This window comes from Penicillium rubens, assembly GCF_028828025.1.
Source record: "Penicillium rubens strain IBT 27055 chromosome Unknown utg000001l_segment0_segment0, whole genome shotgun sequence".
NCBI lineage: Eukaryota > Fungi > Ascomycota > Eurotiomycetes > Eurotiales > Aspergillaceae > Penicillium > Penicillium rubens.
The window spans coordinates 1,322,714-1,341,992 of record NW_026890599.1 but is presented as its reverse complement, the minus strand read 5'-3'; the positions used below and the strand labels follow the sequence as shown (position 1 = coordinate 1,341,992).

At 47.9% G+C, this 19,279-nt stretch overlaps 6 protein-coding genes across 6 annotated transcripts; 3 read left to right on the top strand and 3 right to left on the bottom strand.

Annotated features, from left to right (window-relative positions):
• Positions 1 to 586: 586 nt before the first annotated feature.
• N7525_000540 (GNAT family N-acetyltransferase) lies at positions 587 to 1,492 on the bottom strand (the record flags this gene model as incomplete). Its single annotated transcript, XM_002562248.1, has 3 exons — positions 587 to 625; positions 682 to 1,251; positions 1,376 to 1,492. 3 exons carry the CDS (start codon positions 1,490 to 1,492, stop codon positions 587 to 589), a joined length of 726 nt encoding a protein of 241 aa, XP_002562294.1.
• A 1,767-nt stretch (positions 1,493 to 3,259) lies between these two features.
• Positions 3,260 to 3,676, top strand: N7525_000539 (uncharacterized protein; the record flags this gene model as incomplete). Its single annotated transcript, XM_002562250.1, has 1 exon — positions 3,260 to 3,676. One exon carries the CDS (start codon positions 3,260 to 3,262, stop codon positions 3,674 to 3,676), a length of 417 nt encoding a protein of 138 aa, XP_002562296.1.
• Positions 3,677 to 5,566: 1,890 nt separating this feature from the next.
• On the bottom strand, positions 5,567 to 7,262 carry N7525_000538 (putative extracellular threonine rich protein; the record flags this gene model as incomplete). The annotated part of the gene is made up of 2 exons (XM_002562251.1): positions 5,567 to 6,864; positions 6,923 to 7,262. The coding sequence occupies 2 exons, from the start codon at positions 7,260 to 7,262 to the stop codon at positions 5,567 to 5,569; spliced, it is 1,638 nt and encodes a 545-aa protein (XP_002562297.1).
• Positions 7,263 to 8,214: 952 nt separating this feature from the next.
• N7525_000537 (MCT family MFS transporter) lies at positions 8,215 to 9,765 on the bottom strand (the record flags this gene model as incomplete). The annotated part of the gene is made up of 2 exons (XM_002562252.1): positions 8,215 to 8,380; positions 8,447 to 9,765. The coding sequence occupies 2 exons, from the start codon at positions 9,763 to 9,765 to the stop codon at positions 8,215 to 8,217; spliced, it is 1,485 nt and encodes a 494-aa protein (XP_002562298.1).
• Positions 9,766 to 11,935: 2,170 nt separating this feature from the next.
• sxa2 (putative pheromone processing carboxypeptidase (Sxa2)) lies at positions 11,936 to 13,691 on the top strand (the record flags this gene model as incomplete). Its single annotated transcript, XM_002562253.1, has 4 exons — positions 11,936 to 12,134; positions 12,188 to 12,470; positions 12,521 to 12,747; positions 12,802 to 13,691. The coding sequence occupies 4 exons, from the start codon at positions 11,936 to 11,938 to the stop codon at positions 13,689 to 13,691; spliced, it is 1,599 nt and encodes a 532-aa protein (XP_002562299.1).
• Positions 13,692 to 16,595: 2,904 nt separating this feature from the next.
• On the top strand, positions 16,596 to 18,484 carry N7525_000535 (uncharacterized protein; the record flags this gene model as incomplete). The annotated part of the gene is made up of 4 exons (XM_002562255.1): positions 16,596 to 16,851; positions 16,934 to 17,046; positions 17,098 to 17,315; positions 17,368 to 18,484. 4 exons carry the CDS (start codon positions 16,596 to 16,598, stop codon positions 18,482 to 18,484), a joined length of 1,704 nt encoding a protein of 567 aa, XP_002562301.1.
• Between the last annotated feature and the right edge of the window lie 795 nt (positions 18,485 to 19,279).

Sequence of the window (19,279 nt, the reverse complement as noted above, 5' to 3'; positions counted from 1 at the left end):
CCGAGCGACCGCATCGTTGGCGTTTGCCGACAGTATTAGGCATGGCCCGAGAAAGCTTGAAGCTATCTAATTCAGGCAGATATATGGGTTGATCCTGGGAAGTGGATATTCGTCGACCGCTGTTTTCCAGTCGCGATCCCGGGTGTACCAGACACACGAGCAAAACCCACATCAGTGCCTCTACATATCCCCTGTGTTCATGTTTACCACAGTAGCAAAAGAGGCCATATCCTGATACAGAATGATGAGCGTCAATGAATTCCCAGACAATGTCCCCTGGGACGCAGTGGGTTTATCAGAAGAGAAAGGGGGCTTAATAACCTGCTGTGACATTTCCCCGGCTGGAAGCCAAGAAAAGAGAGAGAGGGATTGATTAGAGAAAGGAATTCATTCTGAAAATGCTGAAATCAGATAAGCTGTATTCGATTATTTCCATCATCTCGCTCACGCTGTTGAAGCAATCAAAGATGAAAGTCGCCAAAATGCTTGCAACTCAAATGCTCCTTATTAGGCCATGTATGTCGCTCAATATTTCTGTGTATCTGTGTTAATTAACGGTATCGGCTTTGGAAAATTTATCACAGCCTTATTCCTTAGACTTGGGGTTGCGAATCATGCAATATAACTGGGATGGCGTGCGTCAGTCGTTTAATAGGGAACATCCCAACTGAGAAGGCGTACCTTGCAAACATCCCCTCCATCCACGCATTCAATCTCCTTTACCAATTCAAAGCCCATTTTTTCATAAATACCCACGTTGGGATACCCCTTAGAGCTTTCAAGGTAGCATGGCATATTCTCTCGATCGGCCTTGTCCATGACATTCTCCATGAGCTTCTTTCCCACTCCCATGCCACGCGCCTTTGAATCAACGCAGACGACATTGCAAAAATAGTACCCGCGGGGATCCTGCCAGATAGCATCATGTGCAGTTTGCTGCACTTGCTTCCAAATCCAATACCGGCGTACATTCAAGCCACCACGACCAAGGAAGCGGATATTGTTCATGAGCTGACGGAAGGAGAGAAGCCAGTCCTGCGCCCAAACAGACCAGCTTTGTGTCGTGGAATGCGCTTGTGGTGAGTACCACCAGGCAACGCCTACCACAGTACCGGCTGGTAGGCGGATATCGTCATTGCTCTTGCTTTCGTTTGCGGCGCGAGTTATCTTGGCGACAGAGATGGGGCAGTCGCAGTTGATACCATATTGGAAATGAGCAGCGAGGGAGGCTGCATTTCGTTGGATATTAAACTGTCAGGACCTGTTATTACTTGGTTCGATGTCCACTTTGTTTTGTTTCACTCCTTTTCTTGGTATGTCTTTCTCAAAGCCACAGTCTTCAAAGACATTGCTTGCGGAAGAAGATATTTCATACCTTGGATGAATCATTAAACGCCCAGCGAAAATATGGATCGTTGGCAAACGCTTTCTGCACGCAGTCTACAGCCCCAGGTATGTCGGTCTGAGCCAGCGGGACGATTTCGATTGACATTGTTCTTGTTCTTGGCCTGTCACTACAGTTTTTTGGACAGCGACAATTGCTTTAGCGAACGGGTTTAGACGTCCGGATACTTTTTCTACTAGCTCTGCGAATAGCTTGACACAGAGATATAGTATAAGAATGCCAATGAAGCCGTTGGGGACAGTGAGAGACAAAGGCAACCGCCATCTAAGTAGAGTTGAAGTGGTAATAACCCACGAGTTGGTGGAGGAGAAGATGAGGGAAGCGAGGACTTTGTTTATTGTAAGGGTGTCAGCAATCCAGGAAATAATGGGTAGAAATCCACTGCTCCAGGGCTGCGGAACGGGGCTCATATAGCTGAGCTCGATGGTGATCCCCGACTTCCAAGGTTGATTGTCACGCTTATCTTATCCTCGGCGTACACCTAGGCATTCCAGCGTTGCATGTCGCTAGCCTTTCTAGGCAGCTCCAACCGGAACCGATACAGATGCAATGTGGAGGTGTTACTCCGTACACGGCATCCACTTAGACCATCGCCCTGTCGAGGCCCCGGCAGTAACCGCAGCTAGACGAGTCTAATGCTGGCCACATGACTCTCTGCGTAGTTCGAGCATGTACATGGTACTTTGTAGATATCCTCGAATACCTCAAATCATTCGACAAGATTGTCGATCTTATATTTCGTATGTTGTATGTGCTTTGGCTAAACGCGGGGGACGGGCTCGTATTTGGATCATGTGGAGAAGCCAAATATAGCGCTAACCCTAATCAGGCAGGTCGTTGCGTCATTGGCTCAAGCGATTGTGGGGCGTATCAGGTTTATCAGATCAACCTGGACAACCGATAAGAGATAGTCAAGGTAATTGATACAGAATTAGAGTCGTTGATCTTGTTTAGAGTCTCGTAGGGTGTAGCTTAAAATAATTTCCCTCCCCAATAGCCCATCGTATTCCTTGTCAAGTACATGCTACATGTAAGCGACGGAACATGATTCTGTCGAACCTTGGATATCATCAAATCGGGGAGTAAAATCATGGAAAAATCGGAGCGAATGTGCCTCCATCAGATGAAAAATGCATGTCTAAAATTGTGCTCTTATGTCACTCAGTGTACACTGGAATTTGCCTACTTGGCAGGTTATCCTTTGTTTGGTGACGTATGGTCACCTGCGTGTTCTCTTGCCTAGTTTAACTACCACGTGCCCTACCCTTTGTACTTTTCCCTTTGTTCATCGAGTCCACTCATTTAACTTGAACATTATAAGAGTGTCAAATATCGATACTTCCAGCAAGATATCGCATAGAGATATGACTGGTGTTACGATTGTGCTGTGCCCAGTCTCTTACTACTCCGATCCCTATGCAACTGTGAAAATTTACCGGTTTCTTTCCTAAGGCTTACAACTATCATCCCCTGCCACAGAGCATATTCGCGCTTTTGATAGGATATAAATAGTGTCTTTGTGAGCAGGGTAAAGCGAAGAGTTCTTTCTTGGGGTAACATAACTGGGAGTCTTCCGAAATGTAGTCAAAGGTTCGATATTCTTTTTCTCCTTGGGAGGATAAAAATAAGATCTTTGTTACCATTACTGCAACTCTGCTTCGTGCAAATGCATAAATAACTCCGATGCCCACCACCTTCTCAAGTTCTCATACAAGCCTAGCAATCCGGGAACACATCGGTCTCTGGATCATCAGACAATTTAGTTATTTGCATCTTGGTTATCCAATTGTCCGCAAATTCCACTTCCAAGCATATTTGAACCAGCCCCTGTCAGCAGTCTGATATTCGCCTACGATGTCTCGGCCCGAATGGTTTGAACGTCTACTGGCCAACGATCCCTATAACCAGCGGCGTATCGCCGTGTTGGACAGCTTGCACGACGCAATCTTCCATCTTCTCCACAAGCCGCACCGGCGCGACGATGTGATTACCTGCTTGCGGGAGGAAGTTGCCGCCGAAATGGATATCTCCATCTCGAGTGCAGTTTTGGAGCGTGATTCCCAGTACGAGCGGTTGTGCCGCAACCTTGAGGTTGTGCTGCCTACCGCGATCAGGATTCTCAGCAAGCATAACGACCGCGATACAGACGAAGAGGTTGCCGCGGATCTCATCAGCTGCATCCCTACCTCTTTGCAGCAACCTGTTCTATGGGAAGCGGAGGCCGAAGATTCTGAGTCTGGGCAGCAGGACAGGCGTCTTGTTCGCAGATAGGTTTGGTTCTCTAGGGAGACGGATCGAGTATGAGTTATAGGCCTGACAGGGTTTGGGGGATTTTCTGTTCTACTGCTTTTACTGCTGCTTTTCTGCATTCCAATTTGTGTTTTTGTTTTTAGAGAAGATAGACAATGGTAAGAATCTTGTGTTTATTGCTCACACAACCGAAGTAGTCTCTTCCAACGCACCATTCAACACAAGCTCTTGTCGTGTGCATTTTCTGATACCCGATACTGCTCCAACTAGATAATCCGAGGTTACATAGCAGAAGCCCTAGTGAATGGTAGAAGAAACCAATCCCAAGGTCATACGCACAAGCTGGCCAATTCGATCAACACCAACAACATCATATTACTACCAAGTAACTAATTTACCACGGAATATAACGCAAATCACCACATGTCTTGAAATCCCACAATGGACATAACTATTTAAGGCTTTCCTTCACAGGCCTTAGAGAGCTTGGAGAATGCAAAGGCTTCGTAATCTAGGGAAATAGAGGGCTTATTCGCAATAGACCAAACTTCCCATTGCCTCCCTAGTATAGTATTGGGGAAAAAAAAAAATCCGGACGTACTTAAGAAGAACATTGAATACGGCGGTTTGGCCGAGTGGTCTAAGGCGATTGACTCGAACAGAGCATGCAAATTTCCGTTCTCCTTCTCAAGGGAATGAAATCATATGTTGTATGTGTTCTTGAAATCAATTCCGTTCGCGGGCGCATGTTCGAATCATGCAGCCGTCGTCGCGTTCTTCATTTTCTCCGTTTTATTGAGATTTTTGCCCAAATTCTGTATATTATGTCAAGGATTTTCGACCTAAGATGTAACGATGAGTGTTTATTTTTGAGACGGGGCCCCTCAAAGGTACCTTCATTGAAGGTACCTTGGTTGACGGCGGTGAATTTGGGGGAATGAGGAACACAAGTACCAGACTCATCAGAACTATCAGAACTGCCTGATGGCATCCGTATTTTGGTAAGAGGGAATAAGTAGTAGAGAATAAGGTCAGGAGCTGTCATTACAATCTTTTTGCCGTTACGATAATTAGTGGGTAGTGAGTGGGTGTTGATTCCAGAAACAGCATGTATTTGAGATCAAAAATAGTGTATGAAAATACTATGAATACGAATTCCAATCTTGTATACTGTGAAAAGTAAAATGAATGTTTTGTCTATCTTCTTCATACATGGAAAGAAGCATCTATTTATGCTTCTTTTCGTATACCTCCATAACGAAAAACAGAAAGACTCGGTGAGAACAGACATGAAGTGACAACGATCAAGAAGAAGAAGAAGCAAAAACTGATTGAAGACAGTCCTAATTGAAATACGAAGCGCCGATGCAGTGAGATCAGGCTCGTATACTGCGTGCAGTGTTGTCATGATCAAACTGCATACAGCGAAGGGATTTAGGCTTCTTTTGGTAGCAGCCTGGGTGCAGATCCTGCAGGGTGTAAATCCGAATTAGGGTTAGCGTTGTTGTATGAAAAGGGCCAGTATTGATGTGAATTAACTGGGATTTTCAACAGTGGGAAAGGTCATCTTACTATTGCTATCTATAGACCGGTGTCCTGGATATTTCCTTCCCCCATTTGATATTCACGATTTTTATAATTAACAACCCATCACAAACCTCGGAACTATGAATAAACTGCATGGAAGCATTGCTGGCATGAATGCCTCAACAGTGAATGATAATAAATGATGATAGAATCCTTCTTGTTAGAGGCTACAGAACACCTAGGTACCAACCACTAGAAGAGCAAAAATTAAACTTCTTTTGATAATTATCAAAAATTGGCAATAGCCAAACCGACACTCTAAATTTTACCAAGAAACAACCAACCAATACCCCAGTCAGCCCTTCCCCAATTCAACCAAACAACCTAACCACGATTCCGTCCACGATGGAAGCGAGGCAAGAAAGCAGGCGCAGGCTCGGTGGCCGTCTCAGTCACAATACGGGTGATGTTCAATGCACTGGTCGTGGCATTCGCGGCAACAGTCATGTTAGTGAAGTGGGCCGTCGCCGTCGTGTTGCTAAATACCTGTCGGCGAATGACATCAGGGTTGACAATTGCTCGTGGCGTGATATGCGCTGGCTTTCCTGGGGATGGGGAGACATGTGGAGACGTTGTAGGCAAAGTCACGAGGGTAGCTGGTGTGGTAGGCGAGCCTGTCGTGATGGTACGCTGTCTAGTAGTGGTTGGTATGAGAGGCGTCGACGTCAGTGTCGGTATCAGAGGCGTCGATGTTCGAGTTTGAGTTAGGGTATGAGTCAGGGTTCCGGTGCCGGTTCTGGTGAGTGTTCCTGTCACGCTGCCAGTTGGGGAATGTGCGACAGAGGTGGTCGCTGAGGCTGTCAAGCTGCCAGGTGGGGAGACAACACCAGTGGCTGTTGAAGCTGTCGCGGTGCCACCTGGAGGCACTCCTGGTCCGACTCCAGGTCCGGCTCCAGGTCCAGCTCCAGGCCCAGCTCCGGGTCCAGCTCCGGGTCCGGCTCCAGGTCCGGCTCCAGGTCCGGCTCCAGGCCCAGCTCCAGGTCCAGCTCCAGTTGGGCAAGGACAACCCGTTGCTCCTCCACCCAAGCCTGCACCAGATGTGACAGTGACGGTAGTTGTGCTCACTATAGCGGCAGGACAAGTGACTGTCACCGGGACCACCGTGGTCTCCTTAGATGTGGAAGGAACGGGACAAGCCGGTGTTTCTACGGAGGGAGCAGGACAGGAAAGAGTAGGGCAAACCGGCGGTCCAGTAGTAGGGGAGGGAGGCACACCACCGCCGGGGGAAGTAGGAGGGGTGGTCGTCTGTCCGCCACCTCCAAGGGGAGATGTGTGGATAGTGCTGGGCTGTTCACTAGTAGGGGGAGTCTGACCAGTGTTAGTAGTTTCAGTGACTACTCCAGGTGGGGACGTATGAGGGGTTCCACTAGGAGATGGGTGGGTGGTTTGACTGGGAGATGGGTGGGGGCTTCCGCTGGGAGTGGATATATGAGTGGTTCCGCTAGGAGAGGAAACACTGCCGCTTGGGGGAGGACTAACATTGCCGCCAGTTGGAGGAGCAGGTCCGGTTGTCGTAGTAGCACCGCCAGTCGGGGAAGTTCCAATGCCACCAGTCGGAGGAACGCCGCCAGTTGGAGTAGCAGTCGTACCTCCACCGCCGGGGCCAGTGTGTGTAGTGCCGTCTTGAGTACCAGGGAGAGTAAGAATAGTGCTTTCAGAATAAGATAGTAGTTTACTCACCTCCGCCGCCGGGGACTGTAGTGCCACCACCTCCACCAGGGACTGTAGTAGTACCACCACCTCCACCGGGGACTGTAGTAGTACCACCGCCTCCGCCAGGAACTGTAGTGCCACCATCACCTCCTCCCGGTGTGGTCGAAGCTAACTTTTCGGTCAAGACAGAAAGCAGCGAGCTCTCAAGCGCAGGGTGGCGGCTGCCTCGCTCCTGCAAGCCAAAGTCACGCTCTTCTAGTCGATCATCCTCAGGGCCAGGCTGCTCTAGCGCTACATCCGGGACAGCCACAGCACTCTGCAGGAGAGTCCAGCAGGCCAGCAGAATCAAGCATCGTTTTGGAAACATGATTCGAACCAACGCGAGTATGTGCAGGGCGATTGAGCAAAGGTGGCCGATTTAGAGAGAACAGGAGGCCAATGCAAGTTCGCCGGTGGTTCCGGATGTTGTCGGGTTGATGAATGAGCTGATGTAGAAGACAATTCTACCTTCAGGGCTCCTTAGATAGCAAGTAGCAAGTAGCAAGTATAGCAACGAAGCAAATGCTCACCGGATGAGCTCGAGACGGAGGAAAGGAAAGCAATGTCTCGGGAGCAAAAGAATGTCGGGGAGGGGATGCGAGCATAACGCCGTATATGTAGCGAGAGTCTAGAAAACTCAATGGTGATGGATTGATGAACATTCGATGTCATCACGGCGACAAGGTTGGCCAGGCCTGATGTCGATGCTTGTTTTTGGTTAAGCTTTCGATGTCTTTGTGGTTTCCATGGTGAGAGCTGAGTCTGCTCCTATTGGAAATCATTCCCAGTGGTGGAATCCGTGGCTGGATAAGGTACAGAGGCATCATTGTGACTAGATGTTTACATAGATCCGGTGCCTGTCGGATATCTCGTGCGACGTGTTCTGCCCTGTTCAGCCCTGCAGGGGACCTGACCCTGAAGTACCAACATTTATGTCTTTTATATTGCCTCAATGGAGGCAAATCCTTTCAATTGAAATGCCACATATGCAGTTCGTTCGCCAAGTCTATTTGTACGCTAAAGGGCCGAACCGAACATGTCGGAAACAGTACCCGGCTTGAAGGACACAGTGAACAATAGAATTGCAAGCACAGATTGATAAATATAGACATTAGTAGCAACTATGTGCAATAAATCACTCAGTCATGGACGCTGGATAGAAAATGCAAGGCGAGGGGGAAAAAAGAACTTTTCTATCTAAACTCATCTTGAAATCGTGAAATCGTGTCGAGATTACCAGATAAACCAGCGTCGGAGTCCCGGATATCGGATCCAAATATTTAATAGATCGCGAGAGGGTGACGCCAGCCAACTTGGATGACCTTTACGGCGGTACAACATGCAAGGCCAGCCGCATAGCAGCAGACAGTGAAGGTGATAAGGCCCCAGTAGGATCCATTGCAGCGTGCCAGGATCTCACCTGCAATTGGGATTCCGGTGAGAGTGCTGGTGGCAAAAGTATGTCAGTTACGGATACACAGGTGACATCACAAGGGGGAAAAAAACACTCACCCGAAGCTCACTATGGTATAGGCAGTTGCGTAATACCGGCCATAGTTTTCGGTTTTGCAGAGCTGGCCGACACAGACTGGCGTCAGGCTGATATTGCTGCCGCTTGAGAATCCAAAGAGAGCAGCGTAAACGACCAGCAGAGGCAAACTATCTCCAGCAGGGAGCCACAGGCAGGCGTTACAGAGCACGCAAAGTGCTACCGTCGCGATCAAAGTGTTAAAGCGACCAAGGAAATCGGCAAAGAAGCCGGGCAGCCATCGCCCAAAGAATGAACCGGCATTCAAGATGGCAATGATCTGGTACGAGAACTTGGTGGGAAATCCATGGTCGAGGGCGTAGGATGAAATGTAGCTGATTGGCACGAAAAGACCCCACTCGATGAAGAAGACGCTGGCAGTGGTAAGTGCGAATCGCGGGTCTCGGAAGATGCGGAAGTCAGGAAGGACGTTCTCCTTGGAAAATGGCTTCTGCGGGAGTCGAGACTTGATCAAGAAATTTGCAATTGATAGCACAATTAGGCAGATCAAAGCGACAACCCGAGTGGCCCAGGCCCAGCCAATCTTGGGGAAGAGGTCCTGTAGAATGAGAGGGAAAACAATGCCCCCGACAGAGCCACCAGTGGCAGCAATGCCAGTAGCGACTCCACGTTTCTCATAGAAATAGTGGCCGATCGCCGAGATCGCCGGTGTGAAAATGAGGGATGCACCCACTCCACCTAGCACACCGATGACCAGCATAAAGTGCCAGTATTCGGTGCAGAAGCCGAGGAGGATGATCATGGCCATTTGAAACACGGAACCCGCAAAGACGAGAAGGCGTGGGCCTCGAGCATCGAAGATGGGACCGACTTGAACTCCACAAAAGAAAGTGAGAAAAGCAAACATTCCAAATATCCAACCGTTGCTTCCCGAGCTGTATTCCTTCAGTTGATGGGTCTGGATATATGCTTGGAAGGTGCCAATGGTGTTGACCAGACCCAGCGATCCGAAGAGACCGAGGAAGCTGCCCAGAACTACCAACCAGGCTTCGAGGCCGCCTTCTGGGTAGGTGTTCCCTTCGGCGTCTGTGGTCACTCGACTAACGGGATCTCTTCTGGTTGATCTTTGGGACGGTGCCACGGTAGATGCTGTCCGGTATACATCCTCTGGGCTGGGCTCTTGCTCTGGAGCAGCCTCCATGTCGAATTTTTCATTGTCCGTGTGAACAGTAGTCTTCTCATCAAAGGGTGTGGTGCTTTGGGCTGTTGTGGTGCTCTGGGTATTCACGATATCAAATTCATGGTCGCCGGTCTTGTTGGCAGATCCGACATTGGTAGACATTCTATATGGAATGAGCTATAATATTCTCTCCTAAGAAATCCTGTTGAGGATGAGAAGTTTGAAGGAGGGGAATTATTAGCAATCAAAAAGTTTCCAAGAGAGTCATATGCAAAAGTGCCCAGACCCTGATAATTTTCCGCGGAATTATTCCCATTGGGTCTTCGAAGCGTAATGGGTGTAATGGTGTTCTTGAAAATTCTAGGGCGTGTGATCATTGGGCAAGGGAAGTGGATCCCCGTCCGAATTCAGACGGGACCTTGGGGATATTCTTCTGTCTACAACATATGTATACAATACACATACTGTTTGTTCGATAACTACTATATGGGATTTTCATGATGTTGGTTGTTTCAATTGAGCAGCATAATACAGTCCAGATAAATCACTAACAGTTTACTTTTGACATCATAGCATCATATTGAATGGCAATCTGTGTCTTATTTATCTATATAGATTGTCGGTGTACGGGATATGATTCAACGTGTCTGTCGGCTATAGCTTGACAGCAGTTCAGCAAAGGCAGAACTCCGAACTTCCGAACTTCCGATCTCCGCGAGGCATTACCCGAAACGCATGCGGAGCGCATACATATGTACCTAGGTAAGTATCTATATCGGTCATAACATTAATCATTTGTAATTGGACATATATTATGTTATATTTGGATATAAGGAGCATCACTTTCAAACAAATAGAGAATTGGACTGGCGTGCAGAAAATATTAAGACATTAATTAGGTCTACGAACTCAAGGATGATGCGGGTAGATATATATTTACGATGTCTATGATGTTTTCTTTTTCTTTCGACGAGTATCATAGACTATTGAATCCGTGGAAACCTCATATAAACTTCAAATGTTAGGTCAGAAAGCAATAAATGTTTGATATTTCATATTTCAAAATATAACTAAACTGGGAGTCAGTCTTGGTAGAACCTTGTATGTCGAGTAGTAGTCCCAGGCAAGAATTCTGGTGTAAAGTTATGTAGCGCTAAAAGGCTGCCTCCTTCATCAAACTGGGCTTGTGGTTTAGTGGTATAATACTCCCTTAGCATGGGAGTGGTCCGGGGTTCGATTCCCCGCGAGTCCATTTTTTTTTTGGTTTGATTTCTATCATCTAGCTAGATAATGGCGACGTCAAATACAAATACAAATTTTCTTTTTCTTTTTACTTCTTCAACCGAGTATACCAATAGACACTAATCACGCCGGCTGGTGCCTCCTGGCGAAAAGGGGGTCTGTTGCAGAAAGCAAGTCCCATTGAACAGCCAATATTTTCAAGCCAGTGACTCCGGAGCCAATTTGAAAGCTTGGCATGCTTAACATCTATACCCTAAGGCTGCGGGAACCTCGGGTCAGGCACACTCCGTACAACGATCGCCTTTATCTTTCGTGATCATTTCGATGGCAGCATTCCCCAGCATGCCGAGCCTAGCCATCGAAGGGGATAGTAAGGTGATATTCACTGATGAGGTTTTGACCGGAGGGTCGAGCAGTACGTACAGCATATGAATAATTACCAAGAAGGTTCCTCGCCTATCAGACCGATATGACCGTTGCAGGCCGATTATCCTCACACGATGCTTAGCCGGGATAAAAAGCACGCCAGACCAATTGCGAGCCGCCCCCGCTTTCACACACGGAGCTTACTATCCCAAAGTGATAGATAACTGTCGATCTCGCCGGAATCCGTCGCGCATCCGGTCCCAATGATAGCTGTGCATAATGCGGCAGAATTATTCTAGAAACCATTTATAAGATTTTCGTCGTTGTAATGATCCAACAAGGTAGATGAAACAACTGTGATACACCTAGACTAGGGACAAATAGAAGTAGTAGATCCATAGGTGACCTTCTTTTCCGGGGTTGGCTCCGGGATGGCCGAAGTCGATATCAGTGGATACTTGCTATTGAACGAGGGGTTGTGCCCAGGTGGCGCAGAAGAAGCATCATCCGGCATGAAGCTAACGATTTCTTCCAATCATCCACTTGGAATCACTCCGTCTGGTAAAGTGGGTTTTTATTAATTTAAATGGACCTAGCAAGTACACGATTAGGGGGCTATTTGTAGGGCTTTTCGGGGGTGGTATATAGCTGCGTCCCCTCCTCGGGGATAAAAAAGAGACACATTCTATCTTTCTCCTGGCCCATTTATACCGACTGGTCCGGGATGTTACTCAAATCGGTCCTGACATCTGCTCTTCTGGCCCTTTCTTTGGGATCGGATATTGCGACTGCTTCCAAACATGGACGCTTTGCAGAGATAGCGCGTGCACCGCAAGAGAAGGCCAAACGAGCAGTTGAGGCTCGTAACCAGAAACATGTGAACTCGGACAAGGACTACCGCTTCTTAAACAAGAACACTAAGCGTGAGTGTGGAGCTATATTATTGTCAGCAACAATAATCCTAATAGACCTATAGGTTACCTGGTAGATTCTCTACCGGAGGTTCTATTCGACATAGGCGAGATGTATTCTGGTCTGGTGCCAATTGATATGAACAATAGCTCCAGATCGCTCTTCTTCATCTTTCAGCCTACAATTAATGAGCCTGTGGACGAAGTAACCATCTGGCTCAACGGTGGCCCTGGATGCAGTTCGATGGAAAGTTTCCTGCAAGAGACTGGTCGGTTCATATGGCAACCTGGTACTTTTGCCCCGGTGGAAAACCCTTACGCTTGGGTGAACTTGACCAATGTGCTGTGGTGAGTAGTTGTCATGCAGACGAGCCCAAAATCTTGCTAATATCTCGTAGGGTCGATCAGCCCGTCGGAACAGGCTACTCTGTCGGCACTCCAACTGCTGTTTCACAAGAAGAAACAGCACAGGAATTTGTCAAGTTCTTTAAGAACTTCCAGAAGATTTTTGGTATCAAGAACTTCAAGATCTATGTTACTGGTGAGAGTTATGCTGGACGTTACGTGCCCTACATCTCAGCCGCGATGCTTGATGAGAAAGACAAGGAATATTTTGATCTAGATGGTGAGTTATCATGGATATTTAAAAGGCTGGGATGCAAACTGACTATTTACCAAGGTGCGCTGGCATACGACCCATGCATTGGACAGTTCGACACTGTGCAGGAAGAAGTGCCCGTTGTGCCCTTTGTCCAGCAAAATCTGAACCTCTTCAACTTCAACGAATCATTCATGGCGGAGCTCGACAAGAAGCATAAATCCTGCGGATACGAGAAGTTCATCGACAAGTACCTTACTTTCCCACCACCGGAAGTCCAGCCGCCCTTGCTATCCAGCTCCTTAGACGACGACTGTGACCTATTTAGCCTCGTCAACAACGAAATATTCCACATCAACCCATGCTTTAACGTCTACGAGATCAACCAGATGTGCCCTCTCCTCTGGGACGTTCTCGCCTTCCCCACCTCACTCGACTACCAAGCGCCTGGCTCAAGCGTCTATTTCGATCGTGCAGATGTCAAGCGAGCGCTACACGCACCCAAGACGGCCTGGAGCGGGTGTTCCCTTGAGCCCGTGTACGTCGGTGGCGACTCCGGCCCGGAGCGAGAAGGCGATATTTCGGCGAACCCGATCGAGCACGTCTTGCCGCAGGTGATTGAGGCTACTAACCGCGTCCTCATTTCAAATGGTGACTTTGATATGGTTGTCATCACCAACGGCACGCTCTTGGCTATCCAAAATATGACCTGGAACGGCCATCTCGGGTTCCAGAAGAAGCCTGATACCCCGATCGATATCAAAATGCCGGATCTGATGTATGCCGATGTCTTTGCGGAGAATAGCCAGTCTGGTGTTGATGGCCCTCAGGGTGTCATGGGTGTTCAGCACTATGAGCGTGGCTTGATGTGGGCTCAGAGTTACCAGTCTGGTCATATGCAACCGCAGTACCAGCCTCGTGTGGCTTATCGTCACCTTGAATGGTTGCTCAGACGAACCGAGGAACTCTAGTGTTTGATTCGCAGAGGCGGAATCCTCACATACCCAGAGTTTATAGCAAGACAACTGTATAGGAAGTATAAGCGGTCTTTCTATTTACCGAGCGGACCGGTGCTTTTTAGGTTGTTCTAAGTGGGAGAACCATGGGATTGACTGTCATGGACGTCTAACATCTTGCCCGGTTAGGTCTTCATTATGTACATAGAATAAAGTATTGGCGGGCCTGGGAACGCCTTCATATGTTAGTCTTGCACAGGATATAATGCAATTAATGGACCTTTGTATTTCGATGGCACGAAAACTTGCATAGCGCGCTTACAATCTCGTGAAGTGTCCTACAAGATACTTCGTATAGCTCAGAGAAATGGCGCACAACACCTGGCTAGGTATAGGTACAACAACATAAGCCGCTAACAGCCCTGGTGCTGTGCTCAGGCAGTGTGGAGCTCGAAATTTATCAGTTGTGTTTTTACAAAGGGACACGCAATGGCACGATGCATAAAGTATGTCAGGCATGCCCTTCAACCCAATCTCCAAAGAGTGCATTGCCCTAAACCAATGCATCCTCAGCGGAGGCAACAATTCACTACATACACACATGCGTTGCGAAAACAAGATAATCCATCGGGAACTTTGATATCGAAGCATGCAGAGTGGTTCATTCCTTGAATTGCCAAGATGCAGGGACGGCACGTGGGAAGGTGTTTATGGTTCTTGGACCTCCTGGCTTCCGGATTGACTTTCCACCCTGGAAAAAGAAAACGGATAGTATTGAGGATATTCGACACACAGGTACCATAGCCTGTAGCCGAGAGTCACTTATTCTCCACAGTGTAGAGTCCAAGGCGAGAACATGAGCAGTTGCCGAGCGGGCGAGAGGCTACCGTCGGCATACCACCGGGCTTAACCCAAAACGGCAAGTGACAGTAATTTACCCAGGAAGGTGTACCGAAGGTGACAGGAATATTACGAGCTGTGATTGGTCAAGGGCGCGAATTGTTCTGAATGCGGCATAGATGTGCGCCAAGACTTACAGTCTTAACGTTAGTTGAGTTCAACTCTTTGACTTTTACTTATTTTATAAGGTTGTAGCATTAGATTTTGATCTTCACAAGGGTCGGAGTTTGTTGATATACTGTAGCGCTGAAATATATATATATATATTTTAATATCTTGGGAAAGAGGTAAGAAGAGCAAAATCGAGGGTGACGGAGCACGCATGCGGTTTCTAGATCTCAGTACGGAGTACTCCGTACTCCGTACAATACTCTCAATACTTTACCCCAAATAAGGGTAGCGAGAGGGTACTCCGTACGCCGTACGGATCAAGTGGCCTTCTTGCAAAAATTTTCTCGGTGGGTCGTGAAGGCCAATGGGGTCTCGGTTCAGGTCTCATTAAACTTGTTCATCATTTCGACACTTTCCAAACTGCATATGTTGTACTTGGTACTCATGATATGCTGTTTATATGGGACCGTCTGATATCCCATACCGAGCATACCGAGTAGCTAGATGTATAAAGGTAGAGCAGGTGAAGACCCGTGAGGCTGAATGTGTATGTCGGATTTGCCTTGGTGGTGTTCAACCCGAGAAGATAGAAGGACCGTGCTACAAAGTAAAAGCGGCCAACGTCACTCACCGAGATCTTGAGGGATTCATCCTAAGCCATTCCCTGTGCGGCTGTGAATTATTACAACGTCAACAATTTCATTAATAAAATACGCCGTGTACGCCATGGTGGAGCCTTTTTTTTTTTTTTTTTTTTTCTTCGGCGGACCGCCCTTGGATTCTGCCGGTACTGCCATAAAAGATGACTGACTGTTGAATCTACCTACCTACCAATATTGAACTGTTAAGTATGAGGATATGATTTAACTATGGCTATAGAAGCCTAGCCACAAGGAAACAAAATGTGACAAGTACTATATATTGGCAAGTATTCCAGAGCGACATGCGTGCATTTATAGGGCGGTGGCCAAACCATATCCGACTTGCCAAGTCCGGAATACATTCCAAGGTTCTAATATCCATTGCATGATCTCGGGAATATGTTCGGCCTTCATAGAGCACCCGACTACCCCAGTCCCGGGCCCGACCCAGTCACGGTCCCTTTTCCCTGGTATTCAAATTACAGCAGAACAGCAGAACATCAACATCACACATTGTGCACCCTTGGGCAGTCCCGCTTTTCGGGCTTGGCCAATTACGACATCTCGTACTAAGAAGAACCATTGGGTAATATATACAAAGAAAAGGGGAAAAAAAGAAAAGAAAAGAGAAAAGGGAAAAACAGCAGGCGTATTGCCTATCCTTGGGATGCTCCTAATATTATTTATTATATAGCACCTCAATCCCTCATTTCTATTTTCCTCTTCTTTCCTCTTCTGTCAATTCCCAAGTCCCTTTCTCAACTACTTGCTAGAGCTCCGTCTCTTTGCGTTTTATCTTAAATCCTTGTGGCAGAACTTCTAGTTCACGCTCTTGACCATCTCTATTGTTCATCACCACATTGTGAGAGAAAAAGAAATCAATTCCAACAAAGGCCAAGCACGAGGTATTTCGGATTCGCTATTCAGTAGCAAGCGACCTTGCACCAACCCGGCGACCATTTCATCGACAGCGATTGCGACAAATCCAGTATCGATAGAAACAAGCCCATCTGCAAGCCTCGACAGCAGTATATATCGACCATTGTCCTTGCGCCACTTTCGGCCCACAGCGGATTGCCCCCGGATTCACGATATATGACCCCATTGCAGCTCCCCACATCTGTAGATCCACCCTCGACCTCTCACGGAATCCCCTGCGATACTTGAACGGTATAGAACGTGCGAGAAGCGACATACTTGACGGACAACAGCAAATCCCAGGCAGTCGAAAAATATATTCCACAAAGCGCCATATAGAACCGTCATTATGGGACTCGAAAAATTTAACCCTTTCAAAAAGGATAGTCCGACCTTCCCCAGCGTTGTCATCCCACTCGCCCAGGCACCTGCCCACTCCCTCTCGGAAAAGGCAGACAAGGAGTCCAACCGGAGTTTGGACGGCTCATCTTCCTCAGAGAATGGTGCTGCTGGCTCCAAGGACTCAACTCACCTGACCCTCGAAGCCCTTCGTGCAGAAGTCGAGTCTGATATTTCCACGTCTACTAATGACTCTGCCTATGACCGTATGTTCCTCCCGGATTTTCGCACTGGTCCCCGTGTGGCAACCCCATGCAATTGGGTTTTTGATCTAACTCGACGACACAGGCAAGTCAAGGGTGATCAACAGAGCTCTGCAAGATATCGGCATGGGCCGGTACCAGTGGCAGCTGTTCATCCTTTGTGGTTTTGGCTGGACAGCAGATAATCTTTGGCTTCAGGTAGGAGATCAAGTCAAACCGATCACACAGATCAAATCTAACCATGTGTAGGGAGTTGCCCTGACGCTGACCCCTCTCTCCTACGAATTTGGACTCTCCGCTACGTGGGTGCGTTTCAGCACTTGCGCTCTATTCTTGGGTCTCTGCATTGGTGCCTCGTTCTGGGGTATCGCCTCTGATATTATTGGTCGTCGCCTTGCTTTCAACGCCACTCTGTTCCTGACTGGTGCCTTTGGCCTTGCTGCCGCCGGTGGCCCCACTTGGATTGGGTAAGTCTTCATGAATGAAGCATTCTGTATCTGTCGCTAACCACGAATGCAGAACATCTGCTTTGTACGCTTGCTTGGGTCTTGGTGTGGGTGGTAACCTGCCTGTTGATGGTGCCCTTTTCCTGGAGTTCCTTCCCTTTATCTCCGGCAACCTGTTGACCATGTTGAGTGTCTGGTGGCCCGTTGGTCAGCTAATCGGCAGTCTGCTTGCGTGGGCTTTCATCCCCAACTTCAGCTGCACCAGCTATGAAGGTTGCACTAAGGAGAAGAACATGGGTTGGCGCTATCTGGTCCTCACTCTGGGTGCCATCACTTTCGTCATGTTTATCCTGCGTTTCTTCTGCTTCCACTTGTATGAGTCGCCCAAGTTCCTGCTCTCCCGTGGCCGCCAGGAAGAAGCCGTCGCCTCTGTTCACGGTATCGCGTACAAGAACGGCGCCAAGACTTGGTTGACCAACGATATCCTCAACGAAATCGGTGGTCATGCCGAGGTACACGAAAAAGAGACAGGACTCACCTACTCCCAAATCGTGGGCCGTTTCTTCTCCAAATTCTCAATGGAGCGCATTGCGCCCCTGTTCGCCAACAAGCGCATGGGCTGGAACACCGCTCTGCTCTGGTTCTGCTGGACCACCATCGGCATGGGCTATCCTCTCTTCAACGCTTTCTTGCCGCAGTACCTCTCCCAATCCGGCGGCGAGACAAACTCGAACTACATCACCTACCGCAATTACGCCATCACCTCCATCGTCGGTCTCCCTGGTTCCATTCTGGCTTGCTGGACCGTCGAAATCAAGTACGTTGGTCGCAAGGGCACCATGGCCATTTCCACCCTGATCACTGGCGTGTTGCTGTTCTGCTTCACCACATCCACAAACTCCGACATCCAGCTCCTGTGCAGTTGTCTCGAGGCCTTCTTCCAGAACATCATGTACGGTGTCCTCTACGCCTATACCCCTGAGACCTTCCCCGCCCCGAACCGCGGTACTGGCACTGGTATCTCCAGCTGCTTGAACCGCATTGCGGGTCTCTGTGCTCCGCTTGTCGGCATCTATGCTGGCAGTGCGAACCCCAACGCGCCTATTTATGCGTCTGGCGGGTTGATTCTGGCTTCTTTTGTCGCTATGTGTCTCCTACCCATCGAGACTCGGGGCAAGCAGACTCTTTAAGATGAAGCAAGGGGTTGAATCTCCTGTTTCAGTGTGCCAAAACTGTCTTGCATACTGTCGATTTTCACACAGTCTTTGGCTCGTGTTGGAAAGTGCAAGATAGGAAACGACTCAAAAAGGACAACGCATCCATATATTGCGGATCCGTCCCCTTGCCATTGCGATCTGACCGATTCGGCCAATGGATTGACTTGCTCAAAGCACTTGGGGGAATCTACGGACCGGATAGAGTGTTGTCGTCATATATTATAATCCAGTAACCATTAGGTGGCTTCTGGACTTGAACATAGATACCAATCAAGATACCAAATTCGTGTTTTTCCCTCTTAATTCCAAGTTGGATGTCCATGTTGTATACTTTGCAAATAACAACCTGTGCTACGCATGTCTGTGAATGGCATCATGTGCTTAGCCTAGAATAGTTTAATACCGATCTATGTCATATACGGATGAAAATAGTCTCAAGGACTCATGATATAAGAGATCGTACCCCAATAGACCAGTGGTCAGGAATGGGTTAGCTGCATCCCCAATTGGAGACTGCTACCAAAAGAAGATTATATGGACATGAACCCTTCCAAGGTTCCAACCTTGGAATATTGAAAAATATGCTTATTGAATCCTTAGCGAACATGGATAGACATACCTAGGTAACCCTAGCAAAAAGAAAAAGAAAAAGAAAAAGAAAAAGAAAATAAAAGACCAGGAAGAACTCCTTTCCAGTCCAAGCAAGCTTCCCGAGAACTTAAGAGAAAGCGTAAAGAAAACCCACTTCACCCATTTTCCAATTGTGAC